This window comes from Talpa occidentalis, unplaced genomic scaffold (genome assembly GCF_014898055.3).
Source record: "Talpa occidentalis isolate TD23 unplaced genomic scaffold, MPIMG_talOcc4v2.1 talOcc4.14, whole genome shotgun sequence".
NCBI lineage: Eukaryota > Metazoa > Chordata > Mammalia > Eulipotyphla > Talpidae > Talpa > Talpa occidentalis.
Genome location: NW_023601433.1, coordinates 65,956,625 through 65,975,686, shown reverse-complemented (window position 1 = coordinate 65,975,686; position 19,062 = coordinate 65,956,625). Strand labels below are relative to the sequence as shown.

General features: G+C 33.4%; 1 protein-coding gene across 1 annotated transcript in view; it reads right to left on the bottom strand.

Moving 5' to 3' along the window:
- The window catches only part of MALRD1 (MAM and LDL receptor class A domain containing 1), a 385,105-nt gene that overhangs the window by 80,083 nt on the left and 285,960 nt on the right, over nt 1–19,062 (bottom strand). Inside the window, exons 33-35 of the mRNA XM_054694679.1 lie at nt 17,887–18,088; nt 9,217–9,480; nt 2,464–2,589 (exon numbers count right to left, since the gene is read on the bottom strand). Of these exons, the coding sequence (XP_054550654.1) occupies nt 2,464–2,589; nt 9,217–9,480; nt 17,887–18,088 (592 nt within the window). The remainder of the gene's footprint in view (nt 1–2,463; nt 2,590–9,216; nt 9,481–17,886; nt 18,089–19,062) is intronic.

Sequence of the window (19,062 nt, the reverse complement as noted above, 5' to 3'; positions counted from 1 at the left end):
TTACAGAAGAGGAAAGAGAATATAACTTACTTAAGTTGATAACATGTGCAACTAAATCCTGGTCCTTTAACCCCAAAGCCTGTTAGCCTAAAAATGTCAAATATTCTGCTCTTCAGTACAGAATTTCTATAACCCTTTACAGTTCTTGACATTATGGGACCATGAAGCCCTTTGGATTGTGTAGAATTTATGCACTTTGATGGAAAAGGAGACATATGCACAGTAAACTACATATAGTTTCTGGAGCTGTATGGATTCTAGAGTCCACCAGAAAACTTGTGCAGGAAACCAAGTTCCCAGAGGCGGAGACTGTTCTGTTCACTTGAAATTCCAGCATAGGGACTGCAGGAGAGATTAATCATGAGTCAGAAACTTGAAATAGCTTAAGAATGCTTGCCAGAGCAGTTTTTGCATTTTGTTTCATTTGGTTTTGAAAACACTCTGTTAACTTTATATTGTTGTTGCTGGTATTATATTAAATCTCAACATCCCATTCTATAATTTTATATTTTAGTGACTTTTTCCTAATTTTCCTTCACATGGATGATTATAATAGTTACAGTATCACGCTGACATAACATTTATTAGCCTTTACTATAGGAAAAAGATTTTCAGCTTAAATTAAGCTTCACAATTTCTGGTCAAAATTTTCTGTTGTATAAGCAACCAAAACTTGAAAAAATATGCCTTTCTAATGTAACTTGGGAATGGACAGGACTCATTAAAACATACTTAACCTGCACCACTTATGCAGTGCCTGAGATTGATGTTTTGTTAATGACTGAAACCTCCAGGTGAGGAGAGACCAGATGTTCATCATCTGTTGTGAGACTACTGGGGAAATTGTTGGATGCTGGAAGGATGAGGTCATAAAAGCCTATGAAATGCTGATCTTAAAGGAATATGTTATTTGGAAATAAAGAGGATGATGTATTGTGTATTTACACATCTTATCATGGATTAGGATTAAAGGGTTTCTCAAAAACAGAAGCACTGACATCATCATATTTGATTGACAAACCAAAAAGCGTATAAAATACTAATAGGAACACATAATAGAATATGGATTTTATCTGAAAACTCTCATTAGTTCTTTATTTAACTCTAACCCAAGAGCTGTGTAAATATGAAACATACTTTGTAAATAAACTGTACATGATTTTTGAGTGGCTAGTTGGACCAACAATAATGTTTGTATGATTAATATGGTTGGCAGGTATTCTGTTAGCTTGATCCTATTTTTAAAGGTAGAACATGTCAAAGGAGACAATAAACCTTAATAAGTTGCAATATATTTGTTCTCATATAGAATCATCCTGAAGAAAATTTCACTTTTATATAAATAAATTTGGATATTGCAAATAATTATTTTGTATTTGTAGTTTCAAAGAATGTAACTATATCATTAATAATTTTCTTGCATTTTAAAAAGGGAGTAATAAAAATAAATAAATAAATAGAGAGTAAGATTATTTCATTTGGGTTATCTTATCTGATATATAAGAGAAATATAATGTGAAAGAGAATTCATCTTTGTATATCTTATGGGACCGGATTTTCTCAATTCTTGATATTCTTTTGTACTATGAAGCTTAGTACTATGTGAATATTTTTTTCAGCACCATAAAAATAATATTTTATTATTATTTGATCGGAATCATCATGCTTTTGCATATCAGAATGTTCTCTCTAGATATATATATAAAGAATATATTCTCACCTAGTTTTGATATGAATTATCTTTAATTTATTTAGAAAATATTATTGGATATTTCTTTTATCATTGGTTTGTGTTATCTTTTACTTGTGATAGATTTATATTGCCCCAAACTAATATTTATATGTCCCTTAAGTGAAACAGAAATTTATTCAGGAGAGCTATTAAAAATATACTACAACAAGTTAGAAAATTCAAAGTAGTTTTGATAAAAGCATAATCACAAATATACATTATCAGTTCTTATAAGTATCCCAAGATCAGAAGAAAAATATTTAAAAGTCTATCTAAAGTTTAATAAATTAAATTTTAGACATGACTAGATAATGTAAATAGGAAGCTCTTATAAAAAATGGGAAAATATAATTAAAAAATTAATAATATGCTAGCTTATATAAGGTTTCCTTTTGATAGTAACCAGGCAATTTTCACAGAAGAAATTATTAAATATTAATGATAAACTCTAGTATTATTTTAAATTTTAGTATTTAATTGTTTTATTTCATGAATATTTTTATATAGAACAGTCATGAGATCATTATGTCATATATATGTACATTCTGTTATGCATCTAGCAATTAATTTAACATTCTCCTTTCTCCCTAACCAATAATAAAAAAATCAATTTTTCCAGCTTTGTCATTATTTAGAATTTCAAGTGTTAATATTTGTATGGTATGCAGGTTAAGTTACTGACCTTTATTACAAAGAATATTTGAATGGAAATGGAAGTGGAAATGGAGTACCTGAACAGCTGGACTCATCAAGCTGGAAATCCAAGCAGTCGGTCAAACCATTGCAGCGCTGGTGAACTGAGATGCAACTGTTGGAGGAGGGACACAGCAGCGCTCCATCAGAACAGCTCTCATTGGCTGGAATAAAGAAGAATGATCATGGTTACAAGCTTGTCTTTTTTTTAACCAGTTTTTTCCTAATGAAATAAGACAGTATATTATATCAACCTCTTTATTTCCAGTGCTAACTTAAATTACAAACTGTAGTTCTTTTTGAAGAGTATTTCAATTTATGAAGTTGAAGATTTCTTCAAAAAGAAAATTGTCAATTCTCACCTTTCACTTGTACATTAAATAGTATTATACATGTAATAAAATGTATTGTATGTACTTGGATTAATTTTACATAGCAGTCAACTTTGACTTCAAGGCAAATTTTTCTTTAGTTCTACTGTTTTCCTTATGACCCTGATATTTTGTGCAATTGGATTGAAAAGATTGTAACTTGTTGAATGTCCACTTCCAAGTGGTTTATGAATCATGAGCAGTCACTGGGTCCTTGATAGATCTGGGTGATGGTGTAGGTAGGTCATTGCTGCCCAATGTGCCATGACTATGGGCTTTTATCACACTGTGATAATGTGATGTAGGTATTTATTTTGGTATCCCAAAATCTCCTGGTGGGACAATAAGCAGAGCTTGGCCTGATTCAGGGACAAGCATATTAATAGAGATGTTATTGTTCATAAGACTGGCTGTTTCAGAAAAATGCCTTTATTGATACCCATTAAGGTCACTTACTGTTCAATGGCAATCTAGTTCCTCAAAGTACTCAACTTCCCTGGGATTCTACTATTACTCCTGAAATTGTATTCTTGCTTTCTTCCCTCTCATTCTCAGGTCTCTTTAAGATCCTTATAAAGCAGTAGGGTAAAGCAGTGGGCCCTGTTTTAGATTCCTTTTTTAAGTTAAAGTTGAACCAGAAGCCTATATTCCAGGCTACCTCATGTGTTTTTGTTTTATATTTGCTTGAGGACCTAGAAGGTAGCAGTCCTGGGTTTAAGATCTGATCTCTTTCCTCTGGTTGGTTCTATTGCAATTTCATTCTATGTCAATATTTATCATGACTCTTAGCCTTTATATATGCTTATGCTACCTACTCTATCTCGCACTGATATATGTTTGGAGTAGAGGGAATATATCAAAGCATGAACTTACTGACCATCTTATTGAGAATTCTGGATAAGTTTCAAAAGCACTAAATAATAATGATATTGATCTACACTGCTTCTAATATCCTGTTGCTTCCATAATTCTGTTCCTTAGAGTCTTAAGGTTTTGCAGAGATATGTCAAAGACATCGATGAACACTTAGAGCTTTCTGGTGTTCAAATTCAAAGAGAACATCTCTGTTTTTTTCTGATTTACTTATGGTCTATATACAATATCCTATTTGAACATTTCAATCTAATTCCGATGCTAAAAATTTAAGGACACTTGACCTGGAAAGTCACTTTTGCTAGAAAAAAGTCAATTTAATTCGAACTTTTCAAGATAAATTGATAATTTAGAAGAACCAGGAATAAATATTTCCATACACATGTCTTTCACAGATTTTGTCAGTTATGTCACAAAGTTTTCTTCAAGTATATTTATGGACCAGAAGGCATAGTTTAAGTTATCATAGGTTACTGACACAGCTTAATTTTAGAACTACCCATCAAAAGTTATATTCAAGTCAGACATAAAAATGATATCACTGAGAGTATATATTTCCGTTGACTGAATGATTAAGGTGATATTCTTCATTGAGTAATCCTTCTCAAAGTGTGAGATCATCAATTCACACGAATAAATGTTACTGAGCTGGCACTGCATGTAGGACACTATAATGAGCATCTCAACTACAGCATGCAGAAAATAATTTTTTTAGAAGAGTGATCAGAACATAAAGAGCAACAAAAACACAAAAGTGATGAACAGTTAAAGGTGCAAACAAAAGAAAGGTCATTAGATTAGACTTAGTTGACCAAGTATTGGAATAGATCAGTACTATGAAAACACTGGAGCAAAATTGCTCCAGTGTAGCAAGGTCTATAAGTGCTAAAAGTAAAAGCAGAGATTTGAAATGTCTTAAGTTTTAATGATTATAGATAAAAACATTCAATAGAGTGGGAATAAAGTTTATGGATGTGGAATCGATAAGTTCGATATTGGAATAGTGAATAAAGAAGTTAAGAAGTATGCCTTTGGCTGGAGAATTTGTGTAAAGAGGTGGTACAGGCACATCTAAAAACAAGTCTGAAACCAGACTCTAGAAATGACTAAGCTTCCAAGAGAAGGGGTGATCTTTAAGCTATTCCAAAGAATTAAGTAATTTTAGGCTGTATATCAACAAGATGAATCATCCTGCAACTAAATAAACTAGGTGTAGGAGATAACATAATTTTCCAACTCATAAGATGAAGACACGTTTGAAAACATTTATAAGTATATATATTTAGGTATCTCTATATCCAAGTAAATGTGTGCATATGTGTTAAATGTATGTATTTGATCTTCACTGGCTTTTCATTGCAAGAAACTGAGAAATCATGTAAAGAAGACAGTATTCCTCTAAGTGTAAATGATATAAACCCTTGACTTTGGGCCAAACAGCATTGAGTTGAAATATATTAAAATATATCTAAGGTGTCACATGTGGAATATAGAAAAACAACAAAGGGTTAGATAAAATCAAGCCAAAAACAAACTCTAGAAATCTAACGGAGGCAGAGGCACAATGGACTATGGTGGACGACGGGTTTCTAGGTGGTGAATGTGGTGAGGTAATATCCATCTGAGGAGTGCGATCACACAGAGTGTTGTAAGCCAATGTTACCTCAATTAAAAAAATATGAAAATATATACAAGAAAATAAATGTTTTCAATTAACAAAAAGTTGTATTTTGTCCTTTTCATAGGAAGTTAATGATTTAGACAGTTAAAAACTGGTCTTTTACTTTATGAAATTTGAAACTAAAATCTCAGTTTCTGTGGCATTTTCAACAGTAACATTAAGGTTAATGGATATTTTCCTTTGAAAACTATGTGGCAAATAAATTATGGATACAATTAATGTTTATTGACACCCATCTAGCAAAGGATATTTTACTTAATAGGAAAAGAAACTGAAGCACTATTTTTTTCATCCTCTGTTATTAATGTACATACAAAGAAGAAAAATTCAAAAATTAATCCAAATAAACTATATATAAAATATATAAGAAACTTTGATTTCAAAATGTTTTCATGGAAAATATATACTTTTGTTCCATTCTCTTTTAAACATTATGCTTTAATGGCTATAAGATACTAACTTCAATCTGTCATCATCCTGGAGGTTGATATTCATTCTTGCCAAAAAAGCTGTTACATGGACCATTTTGTGACTTTTAGCTTATTCACTCAGGTAAATGATACATTAAAGATAATACATGAATGGTTCATTGGAGTTACTTTCCTAAAGCAAAATTCCTTTTGTAGATTATAGTTGCTGCACAAGAAATACAAAAGTAAAGCATCCATGACTACAGATGTGTATCCATTTAATGTTAAAATGAAAACTCATATATGCAGATCCACACTTAGAACATCAGAATGACTACAGTTTGGGGCCATGAGAATGAAGGCCACAAACAAGCCCTTCCAGGCACACATATGCACTTAGCACAGAGAAGAAAGGATATTTACTCTATCTTTCATCTAAATTCAAACACTACTCTTTACTGACAGATTTTAACAGTTTAAATAGCAGTACAAATAACAATTCAAAATGATAGAATTATTTAAAAAGGAACGGATAACAACTGTTGTATTATGCACTTTGCCATGTTAATTAATTTGATCCTGCTATACCTCTATAAAATAGATTTACCATATTTTTAAAATTGAATAAACAGAAAATCTTTTGTAAGTAGATGCCAAATGCAGAGGGATGATATTCACTCTATCATTGTGAAACAGCATGGGAGGCTGAGGTCATAACTAACAGCCATAAAAGCCAATAATATAAATATTGATGATAATGGTTGGTCCATAAATCTTAGGACCATGACTTATTCTAAATCTTAAAAATTGGCACTCAGCTTCATATGATACATTTAAAAAATTAAAGTTAGAAAGTAGATAAACTCTCCATTTCCCTATATGTTTTATTTTTTAATGTTTATTATTTTATTTTTATTGAGGTAACCTTGGTTTACAACATTGTATATGATTCATACAACCACTAACACAGCTGTAGTCCTCTGTGTTTTCATGGCTCTATAGCATTGCTGGATAGCTGCTGTGAGCTTCTCCTGTGCCACGCTCTGTCTTCTCTCTCTGCTCCAGGTCCTAGGAGGCTGAACTTCCAGGATTTATCAATGAGATTCTTTGCTTTTTTGGTTAGGTTTGGACAATGGGTGCAACAGAAACTTCTTCATCAGCAGAATAATTCTTAGAACTATTCATAATCCTTACTATATGCTACTATCTAAGCATTTCCTTTGTACTTCAACTACAACATCTTCTAACCAGTCTCCCTCCTTACTCCAGTGCATTCTGTGTACTAATAAATAAGGTATGTAGCATTGGCATGACCGCTGAGAATTCAAGAACTACTCCCTGAATATCTCTCCAGAATTACAAGAAATCTTGTATTTCTTATCATAAATTCTATGTATATAAAATATGTTTAAGTCAAATGAATTTTTCCATATTTCTGCAACAATATTCACACTGGAATCAAGCATCTCTAGTTTTCCTGTCTAATGTCTACTCATATTTTTACTTTTGGCTCTGAAATCACATTTCTTATTAAAGTTAATAGATGCTTTAGCATCAGATTTAGGGAGCGCTCTATGTATTCAATAACACTGACATAGAACTTGTCAAATGGTGCTCCCAACAATCATTTGCTAGTCTTCAATAATGTATGATGTCTCTACGACCTGAGCTGTTATAGTGTCAGGTCCATTTGCATTATCACTGTATAATACAATATGTGGTATAAATTAAGCTCCTAACTAAGGTTTGTGAATGAATGAATGAATGAATGAGTTTACAAAACACCATCTCAAATTAATAGGTGGGGCAAGAAACAAAAACAAAAACAAAACTATGCTTTCACTTGGGTAAGTTATCTTCATTGGGTGCTTTTATTCACTAATTTTGCTCTAGCATTTTTGTCCATCATTTATTTCCACAGTTCTCCCTACAGAGTCATAACTTAGTTAAATATTTTTAAATGGATATAAATAATTCTTACATAATACCTGTCTATTATTAATTTGATTTTCATTTAGAAGCAGAGCTTCATACATGACTATCTCATCAAATATCGATTTTCCAATGAATATCTAAAGGTATAAAGACACAAGGTTTTCATAAGTTTCTTTCTAAATAACATTCTTATTTTAAGTCAAATATTATATGACTCTATTGAACTGAAGATGATTTCATCAGTCAAATCACATTGAAAACCTTATGGGAACAGGGATAAGTAATTTGGTGGACCTTATTTCATCATTCAGTTTTGCTTGTTCACCTTTCCTTTAAGAAATTATAGAACGTGACAATCTGGTTTTGTAACAGAAAGCATATACAAGTAGGGTATAATAAGTAGACAGAAAACCAATCTCTAGTCTAAAGCAAGAAAAGAAGTTCATTCATTTAAGACTAAAGACTTTAAGGATCTAAAAGTGGTCTCCCCTTTCCTTCAATTATCTTTATCTCTTTTCTTATCTTTATCTCTTTCTTGTAGTTATCATAATTCTGGATGTCCACACTAATCAGGGCACTAAAAACACTTTACATTTCTCTCAATAATCCCCTTACAGTTACATTACAAACTGCTTTTTATTGTTAAAAAAAGCCCTCACAACACATGAGGTTATTAACACATGAGTTATGGAGTGCTACAATTTCAGCCCTTACCAAAAAATATAATATAGACAACACAAAACCAAGCAAAAAAATAAATAAAATATCAGTGGTTCTTTGACGACACGATAATGATTTGCTTACCTTAAAAATCTGTATACTTATTTCTTAACTAACATTCTTCATTTCCTATCTGACATAGGCAAATTATAATAAAAATTAAAGCTGCTGAAAGCAGGGCTAGGGTTTTAAATACATCAGCTCAAATTCTCACAGCCCTGTAAGTTAGGTATTACTTGGGTGATGAAACTGACTCAAATAACTTTCCCAAGATTGCACAGGTAGTAAAAGTGACACAGAAGAGATTCAAACCCATGTCCTTATTATTTACCACCCCATGAACTCTTAAAGACATAACGTCTGCCTCGGTTGCTGTCCACATAAAATCCCTAGCTATATATAGTTACTAAAGTGGATATTTTCTTATATGCCTTTACTTGATCCATCTTCGTGAATATTTAGGGTGGGAAGACATAAGAATACATCTTCAATGCATTTCTATAACCATTACTTGAAAAGATAACAAGTACATAAGAACATCTCCTATATGAATGAGCCAGAGATAAACAAAAAAAAAAATCAAAAGGGCTTAAGAGATTAGAATAACTACAAACAGCATGTGCCCAGAAATTCTAAGCAAGAGATACATGCTTTGTTTAGCAACATAACACAAGCAACTGTGTTATTGATTATATGATCATGGCAAGACTCCAGAGAACTTTGTTTTATCTGTCAAGCTTTCTCTATCATATCCAAGCAGCATTTCTTCTCAGGCAAACTCAGTTAGTGAAAATAACTCACGGCAGCTGGATTCATCTTCATTAAAGCGACAGTCAGACACTCCATCACATAGCAGGAGGGACGGGACACACTCGTTGGGAGAGCACTGGAACTCCATTTCATCACAGAGCTGAGGAGGAGGGATGAGGGGACAATCCATTTCATCAGATCCATCTGTGCAATCGTCCTGTCCATTACATTTCCTTGAGAGAGTGACACACTGGGGTGTGTAGATACATGAAAATTGTTCATCTTCACAGAGTGATGGCTGTATTACCACAGGACCTGAAAAGAGATCAAGTCAAGTCATGTTGGCATTAGGAAAATAATCTCTCTGTCCTATGTTCAAATATCAAAGGACATATTTATTCTTATGTAACATGAACCATTTTTGCAACTTAGGAAATTAATTTCTAGTAAGGAATAATATGAACTCCATCAAACATGCAAACATGACTTGAGAAAATGCCTTATGTCACCCTCAAAAACCACATTCTTAAAAAAGCATTATAGTCATGAAAAATGACTCAAATTAAAGAAGAAATATTGATTTGTGGGTCTTAAATTTGAACACTAAATCAGATTTTCCTTGAGAATAAAGATAAATTCACATAGGAAATAATGCACTCTATCTTTAGATTTGAGGGAATGGCTATTATACCAGTATGCTATTTATTAAGTGTCTCTTAGTGACCTCCTTGAGGAATTTGACTCCTGAGACCTGATCAGGGTTAAGTCACAAAAGTAAAGGTCTGATATATGGTTTTGTAATACTACATTGCCTTGAGTCTTGATTACAGCTAAAAAGTCATGTGCTGCCCTATTTAAAGTACAGATGAAATCACAGTTGAAGCCATGAAGATAAAGTGTTCAAACAGAACCAACTCATTTTACATATGAGGTTACTGGGTCCATTAATTTTGAGTGTGCAAAGATACAATGCTAGTGTAATAAACTTATCACATGAAAGTAATCTGCAGCAATAGTTAAATCAACTCTAAGATAAAACATAAAATGTGAGCAAAATGTTGACTTGTCACTGTTCCTGGAGGTCAGATAATACCTGTGAATATGCAAGACTGCACTAATTTGTTGAAAGATTAGTGGAACAGTTTTTATACTTCATATTGTCTCTGCAATAGTTGTTCATATATTAAGTCAGATAGCAACGGGAACCAGTTCAGGAAGTGGATTTCATGTTCTTCACCTTTTTTAATCAACTTTTATTTATGGATCATGTAAGAATAATTTGCTTTATACATAAAGATGGTATTGTGAATTCATTTTCAAAGTAAAATTTGAAATTTCTCCTCCTTACCCTCTCACTCAGCAATTGGATACATCTATAATATATTTAGACTCAAATTCTATAATCAGAGTTATATATCTGAGACTTATTTGGTGGGTGCTTAGGCAATTTGTATTCATGAAAAGGGGGTAAACGTGATACTAATACAGAAGTACAATGTTTTTATCTAACTGCATAAGGTTACAGTATTCCAATGCAAACATTCTAAATTCAAACTTAGAAAGTAAATTGATTAATATTTTTATATCCAAATAAAAATACAAAATGTGTTATATATATCTATATATTTCCATGGTAGTATAGCTTTTTTTAATTCTCTTTATTTGATTAATCTCACATTTAAGAAAGAGCGCACAACCTAGATTTTATTTTTTTAAAAATAATTTATGAATGAAACTTTTGTCGTTATGAATTTATCAAAGGATAAAAGATTGAATAAACTTTTGCATGTGATGAAAATCTAGAATCAAATTTAGCAATACACATGTTACTTAGCTAAGATACTAATCTTCTCTGAAAAGTAACATGAGGAAAGTAATTTTCCCTATCCCAAGTCAAGCCCAAATTCTCTTCAATTTTTGGAGACAGTGATTCCATTAAATTCCAGACTCATTTATAGCTGAAGGAGCTTAAAACTCATTTGTTTGAGGCCCTTCTTTATAGGAAGCTGGTAAGCTTGTACTGCGTATAGCAGATTCTGTCTTGCACTGCCTAAGTTCTTCCTCCAAGATTAAGATTTTCATTTCCCCAGTTGCCAGAAAGTTACCAAATGGCAGCTCACAGCTAAGTCCAGGTCCAGAAATTTCCCTCTAACATTATATATACAATCAGATACAGTTCCGTTCAGTAGCTGGTGAACTGAGATAAATGACCCAGCCCCAGTACTTCAATTTGGAACACCTGTCAAGGGTCAGTGCAGTGCCAAAGCTCCCCATGGCATCAGCTGAGGCCCTGAATCACAGCTCAACACTCCCTTTGCCCAGTCCTGTTAGAAGCTGTTCCTGGAAGAATTTCCCATAACCCTTGTAGTGGGAATCTCTGTCCCTAAGTGCACTTCCTTGGGAACATGACCTAAGACACTATCCAACCATCAAAAATGTATCTCGTTTTCAATTAAATCCCTGATGAATCACTTCTCAAATTTTCCACAGAAATATTTCTGATGCAAGAGGAGCATGAACTTGCACTGCTAAGAGGGGTCTAGGAAGGTTCTTAGCCAAAAGCAGTTTTCCAAAAGCTCATTTCTTTTAAGTCTCTTGCTTTACCTAATGGAAATTCTGTACTCTACTACATAATATATCCAGGCTTTTGAATATAAAAGACTTCCTCCAGGTATTCAAATAAAATGAATACTGCTGGTAGATGTATTACATTTAACTTTTGAACTAACTGCATTTGAGAAATTAAGGAAGTTTTCCTAAAAACTTAATTCCATAGGACATCATCTACATACACCAGTCCTTCATCTTTACCTACATTTTGGACTAAGCAATTACAATTCCTGACATTATGAATAGGTATAGGTCCCCCCCACCAATTTCATGTGTATATGAAGTTACCTCATAACGTACAATTTTTAACTTAACCTCATGTTAAGTACCTCATAACGTACAATTTTTTTTATGGAAGTAAAAATACATTGTAACATTGTGTAAGTTTTTTTTTTAAAGATTTATTTATTTATTCATACAAGAAATGGGGTACAGGCCACATGCGCGGGAGGGTGAGAGGATTCACCAGAGACAGAGAAGGAAGCAGAATAGGCAGATGACAGAAATACGCTGCTGAGGGGTGCAGCGGGCATAACAGGAGAGGTCTGCCGCACCATGTGGGACCCTTGCTGGCCGGCCAGGATCAAACCAGCGCTGCAGAGGCTGCAGACAGCTTCATAGCACGGCGTTCAACCACCTGTGCCACCAGGGGAGGCCCATAGGTAAGTTTTAAGTGTTCATCATTGAGAATTAACATGTGCATATTCAACATTAAGTTAACCACTAAAAGTTCAACATGTATTTTTTTAATTAAAAAAACCTGTCATCACTTATGTGGAGTCATAAGAGAATCATTTGATCTTCTTATTTAACTTCAACATATAATAGCTTAAGTATCGTTGGGAAGATAGATTTATGCCTTCTAGAGCAAGGGAAAAATGGCACATATAGCAGAACAGGGAGTGTCTAATGAAGCAGGAGGGCTTGCTTGGCTCACCACAAGACTATCTCTGAAAGAAAAATCAACATTTAAATAGAAGACACAAAAGCAAAGACAATATAAACATTCCCAAAAGTTAGATCCAATGCGGAAGTGGATCAATATCTGAGAACCAATACCAAATAGAAAGTAATAATAATTTTCAAAGTGAATAGCTAGAGGCCAAAGCTAAAATAAATATAGGAAAGTGCTGGCAGAAATTCAAAATGTGTATAGAATACACTTGGGCACGTATATGTGTGTGTGTGTGTGTGTGTGTGTGTACGCACGCACATTTGTGCAAACATCATACTTATGCATTTGCTTACACACAAGAAATTTTATTTTAAACCATGAAGTTATTTTCTAGTGACAGATTTAATGAGAGACTATAGTCAGTGGATGTTGAACAATTAAGAGAAAACATCAGAATGTGGTGGAGAGGTACGTATCCTATTATCAGAATGCCTGGTCTCCCTCACCACATACAGAAGATAACAGATTTGAGAGAAAATCAAGAATATATTTACTGCATTAAGGCAAATAAAGAATTGAAGAAATGGAATATAGTAATTGTCCCCCTCAAAAAAAAGTTACTGCTTTCATTCAACATCAATATTTGCTGTGATTATAGCAAACTTCTACCTAATAATAGTGATACCACTGCAAGTGACTGAAACTGCATACATGAAGAATTTTTTGTCCTCATACAATCCAAAATAATCTAAAACTCATGCAAATGTGGAAAATGGAAAATATGAAATGTAAGATAGTTGCTGGTTATTTCTTTTTGTCATGAGGCTTGGAAACCAGAGAGACTCTGTTGGATTACAGATTCATTTCTATTTTATCATTTCCAGATGGTGCTATAGTTCCTTATTTGACATATCTGCACTGGTGTGGCCACTATTATATGCAATGTTAGGTCAGGCTATGTACTTATCCTGATTGAATGCATTTTTTCATTGATAGCTCTTTTTAATATTAACTGCAAAGCTATTTAATAGGTAAAGAATCCTCTAAAAGCTGAACTCTTGATTTCTAACTTCAGCACCAATATCATGAAATATGTTCCCTTTAAAATTCATATTCACATTACTTCCAGCATACATTTTCCAAAGGAAGAATACTTCTCAAAATAGTTCTCCAATGGATGAAAATCACTGACTTTTTTTATATTCAATGACTTCACACTTGATTCATTCTTACCTATGTTTGCCCTAGGAAACCTAAAATTGATGAGGAAATAAGGACTATTTCATATGACTTGACATTATACTCTTTTCTTGCTGGGATGGAGGCTGGAAACAGAATGTAACCATCAATCCTGTGAGTAGGAGGTTTTTACTTACAGAAATTATGGATGGGTATGTTAGTACCAGTCAGTTATTTGACCGTTGTCTTCATATAGAAAGTTTGAGATTGGATAGTGGGAAGCAATTTCTCCATCATGTACCATTTCTTATATAATTATCAGAAAGCTAAAAGTTTTAGGCAATCAGTCTATGAAGGAATATTGTTAAATTTCATGTGTACCTTTTTATGAACACCTGTTCTACTTGTCTCAGGAAGTTCAAGAGAATGATTTATCGAAGGGGGCAGTAGAGAAGAACTCTTCGAAATCAAAGATAATTCTGTGGTTTCTTTTAGAGCCTTCTCAGTCAATAGGGCATTGACACTAAGGACAAAAGTATAGTGGTTTAACATAATCAATAGTAACTTTTGAGGGATATGTGTAAGTAATTTTACCTAAAGCTTGGAGTGTTATACATGGTTGTATTATTTTTTAAACCACATATCTTTTAAAGACTGATTTCTGTGTAATAAAATAATCAGCAGTGATTATTTAAAAGGTTTTGATTTATCTTGCCCTACATGGAATCCTGTAGGAGGCACATGTGACATTCCATTAATTATATTACAATCAGATGGAGTAGAAAGGGCAAAAAAGAAAGGTCTGAAACTTGGGCCAACTTCCTCACTGATCAGTCACCTGCTACATTTGGCAAGGACAACCCAGTCAATGACTTTCAATTCCTTTGGACCTTCTTTACCAAAAGCTGGTTATTCTAACTTTATGTTTTTTAGTTTGATCAAGTTAAACTTGAAAAGTTGAACTCATACATGAAAACATGTTTACTCTTTGTTTAGCCAAGAAAATAGCTTTCATTATTTGCTTCTTTCCCAACTCCAACTATATCCTACAAAAAATAATCAATCTTTTCTGAGTAAATGTTCTTACATGCCAACAATAATATCAGAAAAACTGGTCATTCTGCTGAGGTCACTTGTTTTTCTATTAAGAAATGTTTTCTTGGGCTTCCCCTGGTGGCGCAGCAGTTGAGCGCTGGGTTGCGAAGCTGCCCACAGCCTCTGTAGTGCCGGTTCGATCCCAGGCTGCTCCCCGGCCACCAGAGGAGGGTCCCACATGGCACGCAGACCTCTCCTGCCGCCCGCTGCTCCCCTCAGCTATGTACCTCGGTCCTTCTGCCTGCTCTGCTCCCCTCTCTGGCTCTGGTGAATCCTCTCACCCTCCCGCAGTTCTGACTATACCCAGTGCTTGTATAAATAAATTAAATTAAATTAAAATTTAAAAAAAAGTTTTCTTAAAAGAGATATTTTAGTGAAGCTGCATCATTTCTTATTCTGTTTATTAGCTAACAATCTGCTTGCATAAAGTCTGTATCCTTCACAGATAACAACATACATATTCCATGGTACTAGGAAACCAATAACAACAGTAGTTCATAGTCCAAGAGAACAAGACAGGTCTGGGTTGACACTGCCTATAAAAAACCCACAGAATCTCTCAGACACACTTGCACAAGTAAAACATTTGACCTCCTGAGTGTTTCTGAGTAAAGACAAAAGATAATTTCCATGATTTCCAAAATTGAGTAAGAATTTAAGAATTGATTATTGTTTCCATATAGCAAAGAAATTATTAAATCACCATGTCATGTTGTGCTACACACACACACACATTATATCAAATAATGTATCAGTATATGTCATATTTATTCACAAACTATATATAACTATATACAATTTAGGAGGAGTGATGGGGGAAATTAAGAATTATTCATAGTGGTAATAGGAGAGTAGATATGTGGTATATATGTGGTAACTATCATTGTTCACATGATAGCATTCATCTTTTAGACATAGTGCTGCAACGATGACTTGTGGTTTATCTTCAGTTTTAGTTGAAAGCATTCATCAAATCCAGGCTATTGGTCCATGGTTGATACTGAGAAGAATTTTCCCATGGTTGTCATTTGAATTACCCCCCAAAATTGAAAAAAAAATCCCTTCCAGTTTGATGAGCAGCAGGAAACCAAATAAGAACCACTCAACAGCATAACAAGTGGTTCCTTCAAATGTAGTCAAGAAGGAATAGGGTCTAGCTCCCATAATCCTGCTTGGTTTTAGCATTCAATGCCATTTTCTAGTTCTTAAATTTGTGCCCTCAAATTTAACAACCCTTCCAGAAGTGAAGAGAAATTGTCTTGTGTGACAAACTCTGAGGACTTTGTGGCTTACAATAGAGATTTAAAACCTAGTAATATTCTATAAGTCAACAAGTTAATCGGGATTGACAATCACTTTTGGCCAGCCTTTTGTACATTCTTCACTACTTGTTTAAAAATGAGGCTCAAGAATTACTAACTAAATCAAAATAAAAATAACCCAGCATCGAGATCATGTTTTAAATAATATTTATAATTGCTCTACTATCAATTTTGATGTAAAGTGGATAGCTACTGTGTTGTGTACTAACTAAATTTATTTTATATTTTCCTTAAACAATATAAAAGTTAAATATCACTTATTCTCACCAAATCAGAGAAGAAAAAACCAGGATAATGACAGTGGGGATTTTTAAATATAGCAGAACTAAAAATGATAGCATGGAAGCGACACATATCACAAGATACCATGTAAGATGTAAGAGAGCAGAAAATTGAAGGCTCAGAGAATCTGAAACAAGTTTGGCTTTATGTGGGGAGGATTAAAGATAAATTCATGAAGAAGGCTTTTAGTCTGCCTTTGATAGTAGAGAAGGATTCACACAAGAGGAAATAAAGGACAGGGCATTCCCAATGAGAGAAACTTTAGAACTACAGTCAAGAAGATGAAAGAATGTGGGGCATGACAAGAAAAAGGCAAAAAGGCTCCATTTTAAGGGATTATTTTATGGAGAGAGACAGATCAATAAAACAGGAGAAGTACTTAAAAGATAAGAAAATAATATAGTAGGCATTTACAAACATTTTTCTTCTTTATAATGTGTATGAAGTTGTGTATTTTGATTCATTTCTTTTCTGTTTGCTCTCTCACCAATGAATATAGATAGAAAACATGGTGCCACCAATAAATATAGATGGAAAACATGGTGTTGCTCATCAGCTTCATCATTTTGTCCACATGAAGTAGGAATTCAAGTTTGATTATGATGAAAAATAAAAAGAGGGATGACCATCACCCAAAGATGGATGATGTGGAAATTAGATATTAAAGAGTAGCTAAAGGGACTTTCTCTTTATAGTATGGACATATGACTTGGACTTGATGAATTTTATGCTTCCAACCAGTCTTTTTAAATTTTGAGGCAGTGACAGGGGCAGGGAGCTATTAAAAATTATTCATAGTGAGAATAGGAGAGTAGATAGCCAATATTATTTATAGTGATAACAGGAGAGTAGGTAGCCCAGCTCCAAAGCAAGTATTCAAAGGCACTGGAATTAGCCAGCTAGTAAACTACTCTCAACATTTACTCAATATCACTTGCAATAGAATGAAAATTCGAGATTGCTAGTACCATAAATGAATCAGGAAGAGAAAAAGCTAATAAGGGTAGAAAAGTTGAGAAGATGACTGGTGAGCAGAGGAGCCTTTACTTTGTGCAGTGATTGTGAGCTTTGGGAATAAATTTTCATTAATGGAACTATATTTCCTTCAGATTTCTTAATGAAATTTAGTCAAATAATTTTGTTATTCAGAGGACACAAAAAAATTTCAGTTACCTGGGTAGAAAAAACTTTACCAACTATAATAAATATTGTTCTTTCTTTAATATATGCATAGGACTGGGTCTGAAAAGAAATATAATTCCTCAGAAATTCCCATTCATTATATTTAGATGGAAAAAAACAGTAGTTGTACATCCATTTTCTTAAGGAATCACTTACCTCCAAATACACATTCTGGGGTAAAAGAGATGTCATCAAGGGCAATAAAGATGTCCTCATTTCCATCCAAATCAGCTTCAAATGCCACCTTAAATGGACTGTTACTAGAGAGAGATACATGTCCATACATCCAACCAGTTCTTTTATTTCCAAACACTGACCACACCAGCATATTTAATCCAGATTCCTCAATAGTATACACCTAATAATGGGGCAAAAAGAGAGGAAAAACAACCTTTTATGGTTTGGATTTTAGAGCTACATCATCATCCAGGTTGTTAATGCAGCAATGGAGTCTGGCCATGGACAATCTGATCCCTTGATTATATTTTCTATCAGTACAGAAGTTGTGATTTGACATGGTCAAAATCTGTATCTTTACTCTCTAAAAAGTTCAAGGAGATCTACAACTAACACTTCATCTGTATTCTACTAACTCTGTGCTACTGGAATAAAGAGAACCCTCATAATAAATGAATAGAGGGATATACACCCAACTCACTTTCAGGGACAAAAATAAATGTGCAGAGAATATTTAACATTTTGACAACCAAAAAATCTTGAATTACTAACATCAATATTCAGGACTTTTTAAATTGCAAGGACTTACAGAGTCAACAAACAAGAAGTGAAATAGAAATAGAGGTAGATTTGAAACCAATGACCATGCCAAGTTTTAATCACCTTTTTAAAAAGTAAAAACAATTCAGAACAAAACAAAAAAAGGCCATTTCCTAATGCTATTCTCAAAAAAAATCTATATTCTAATTCTCTCCTTGTACTGAATTTATGCTTTTATCATTTCCCAAAATGTCTGTATACAGATGTACAAATAACTTGTAATGAACTTTTGTAATCAGTCATCCAACTCTTTTGCATGAAAAATTGATGACCCACACCTCAGAAAACATACGGACAGTAATTTTCTACTGAAGTATTGTATCTCCATCAACAATGCCCTGTATTGAAAAATCTATTTTCTCACTTTTTCTTAATGTCAAAATTTATCTACAATTTATCCTATAAAATTGTATCTAAAATTTATATGATGAGAAGGAAAGAATATCACTCATCTTGTTAAATATAATATTACACTGAAGAAGCTTCACTCCTTCAGCTTGTCTGAGTCTCCAGGTGCTGCAACCTTGAAAGAAAGCCACTGGTACTAATCTAAGA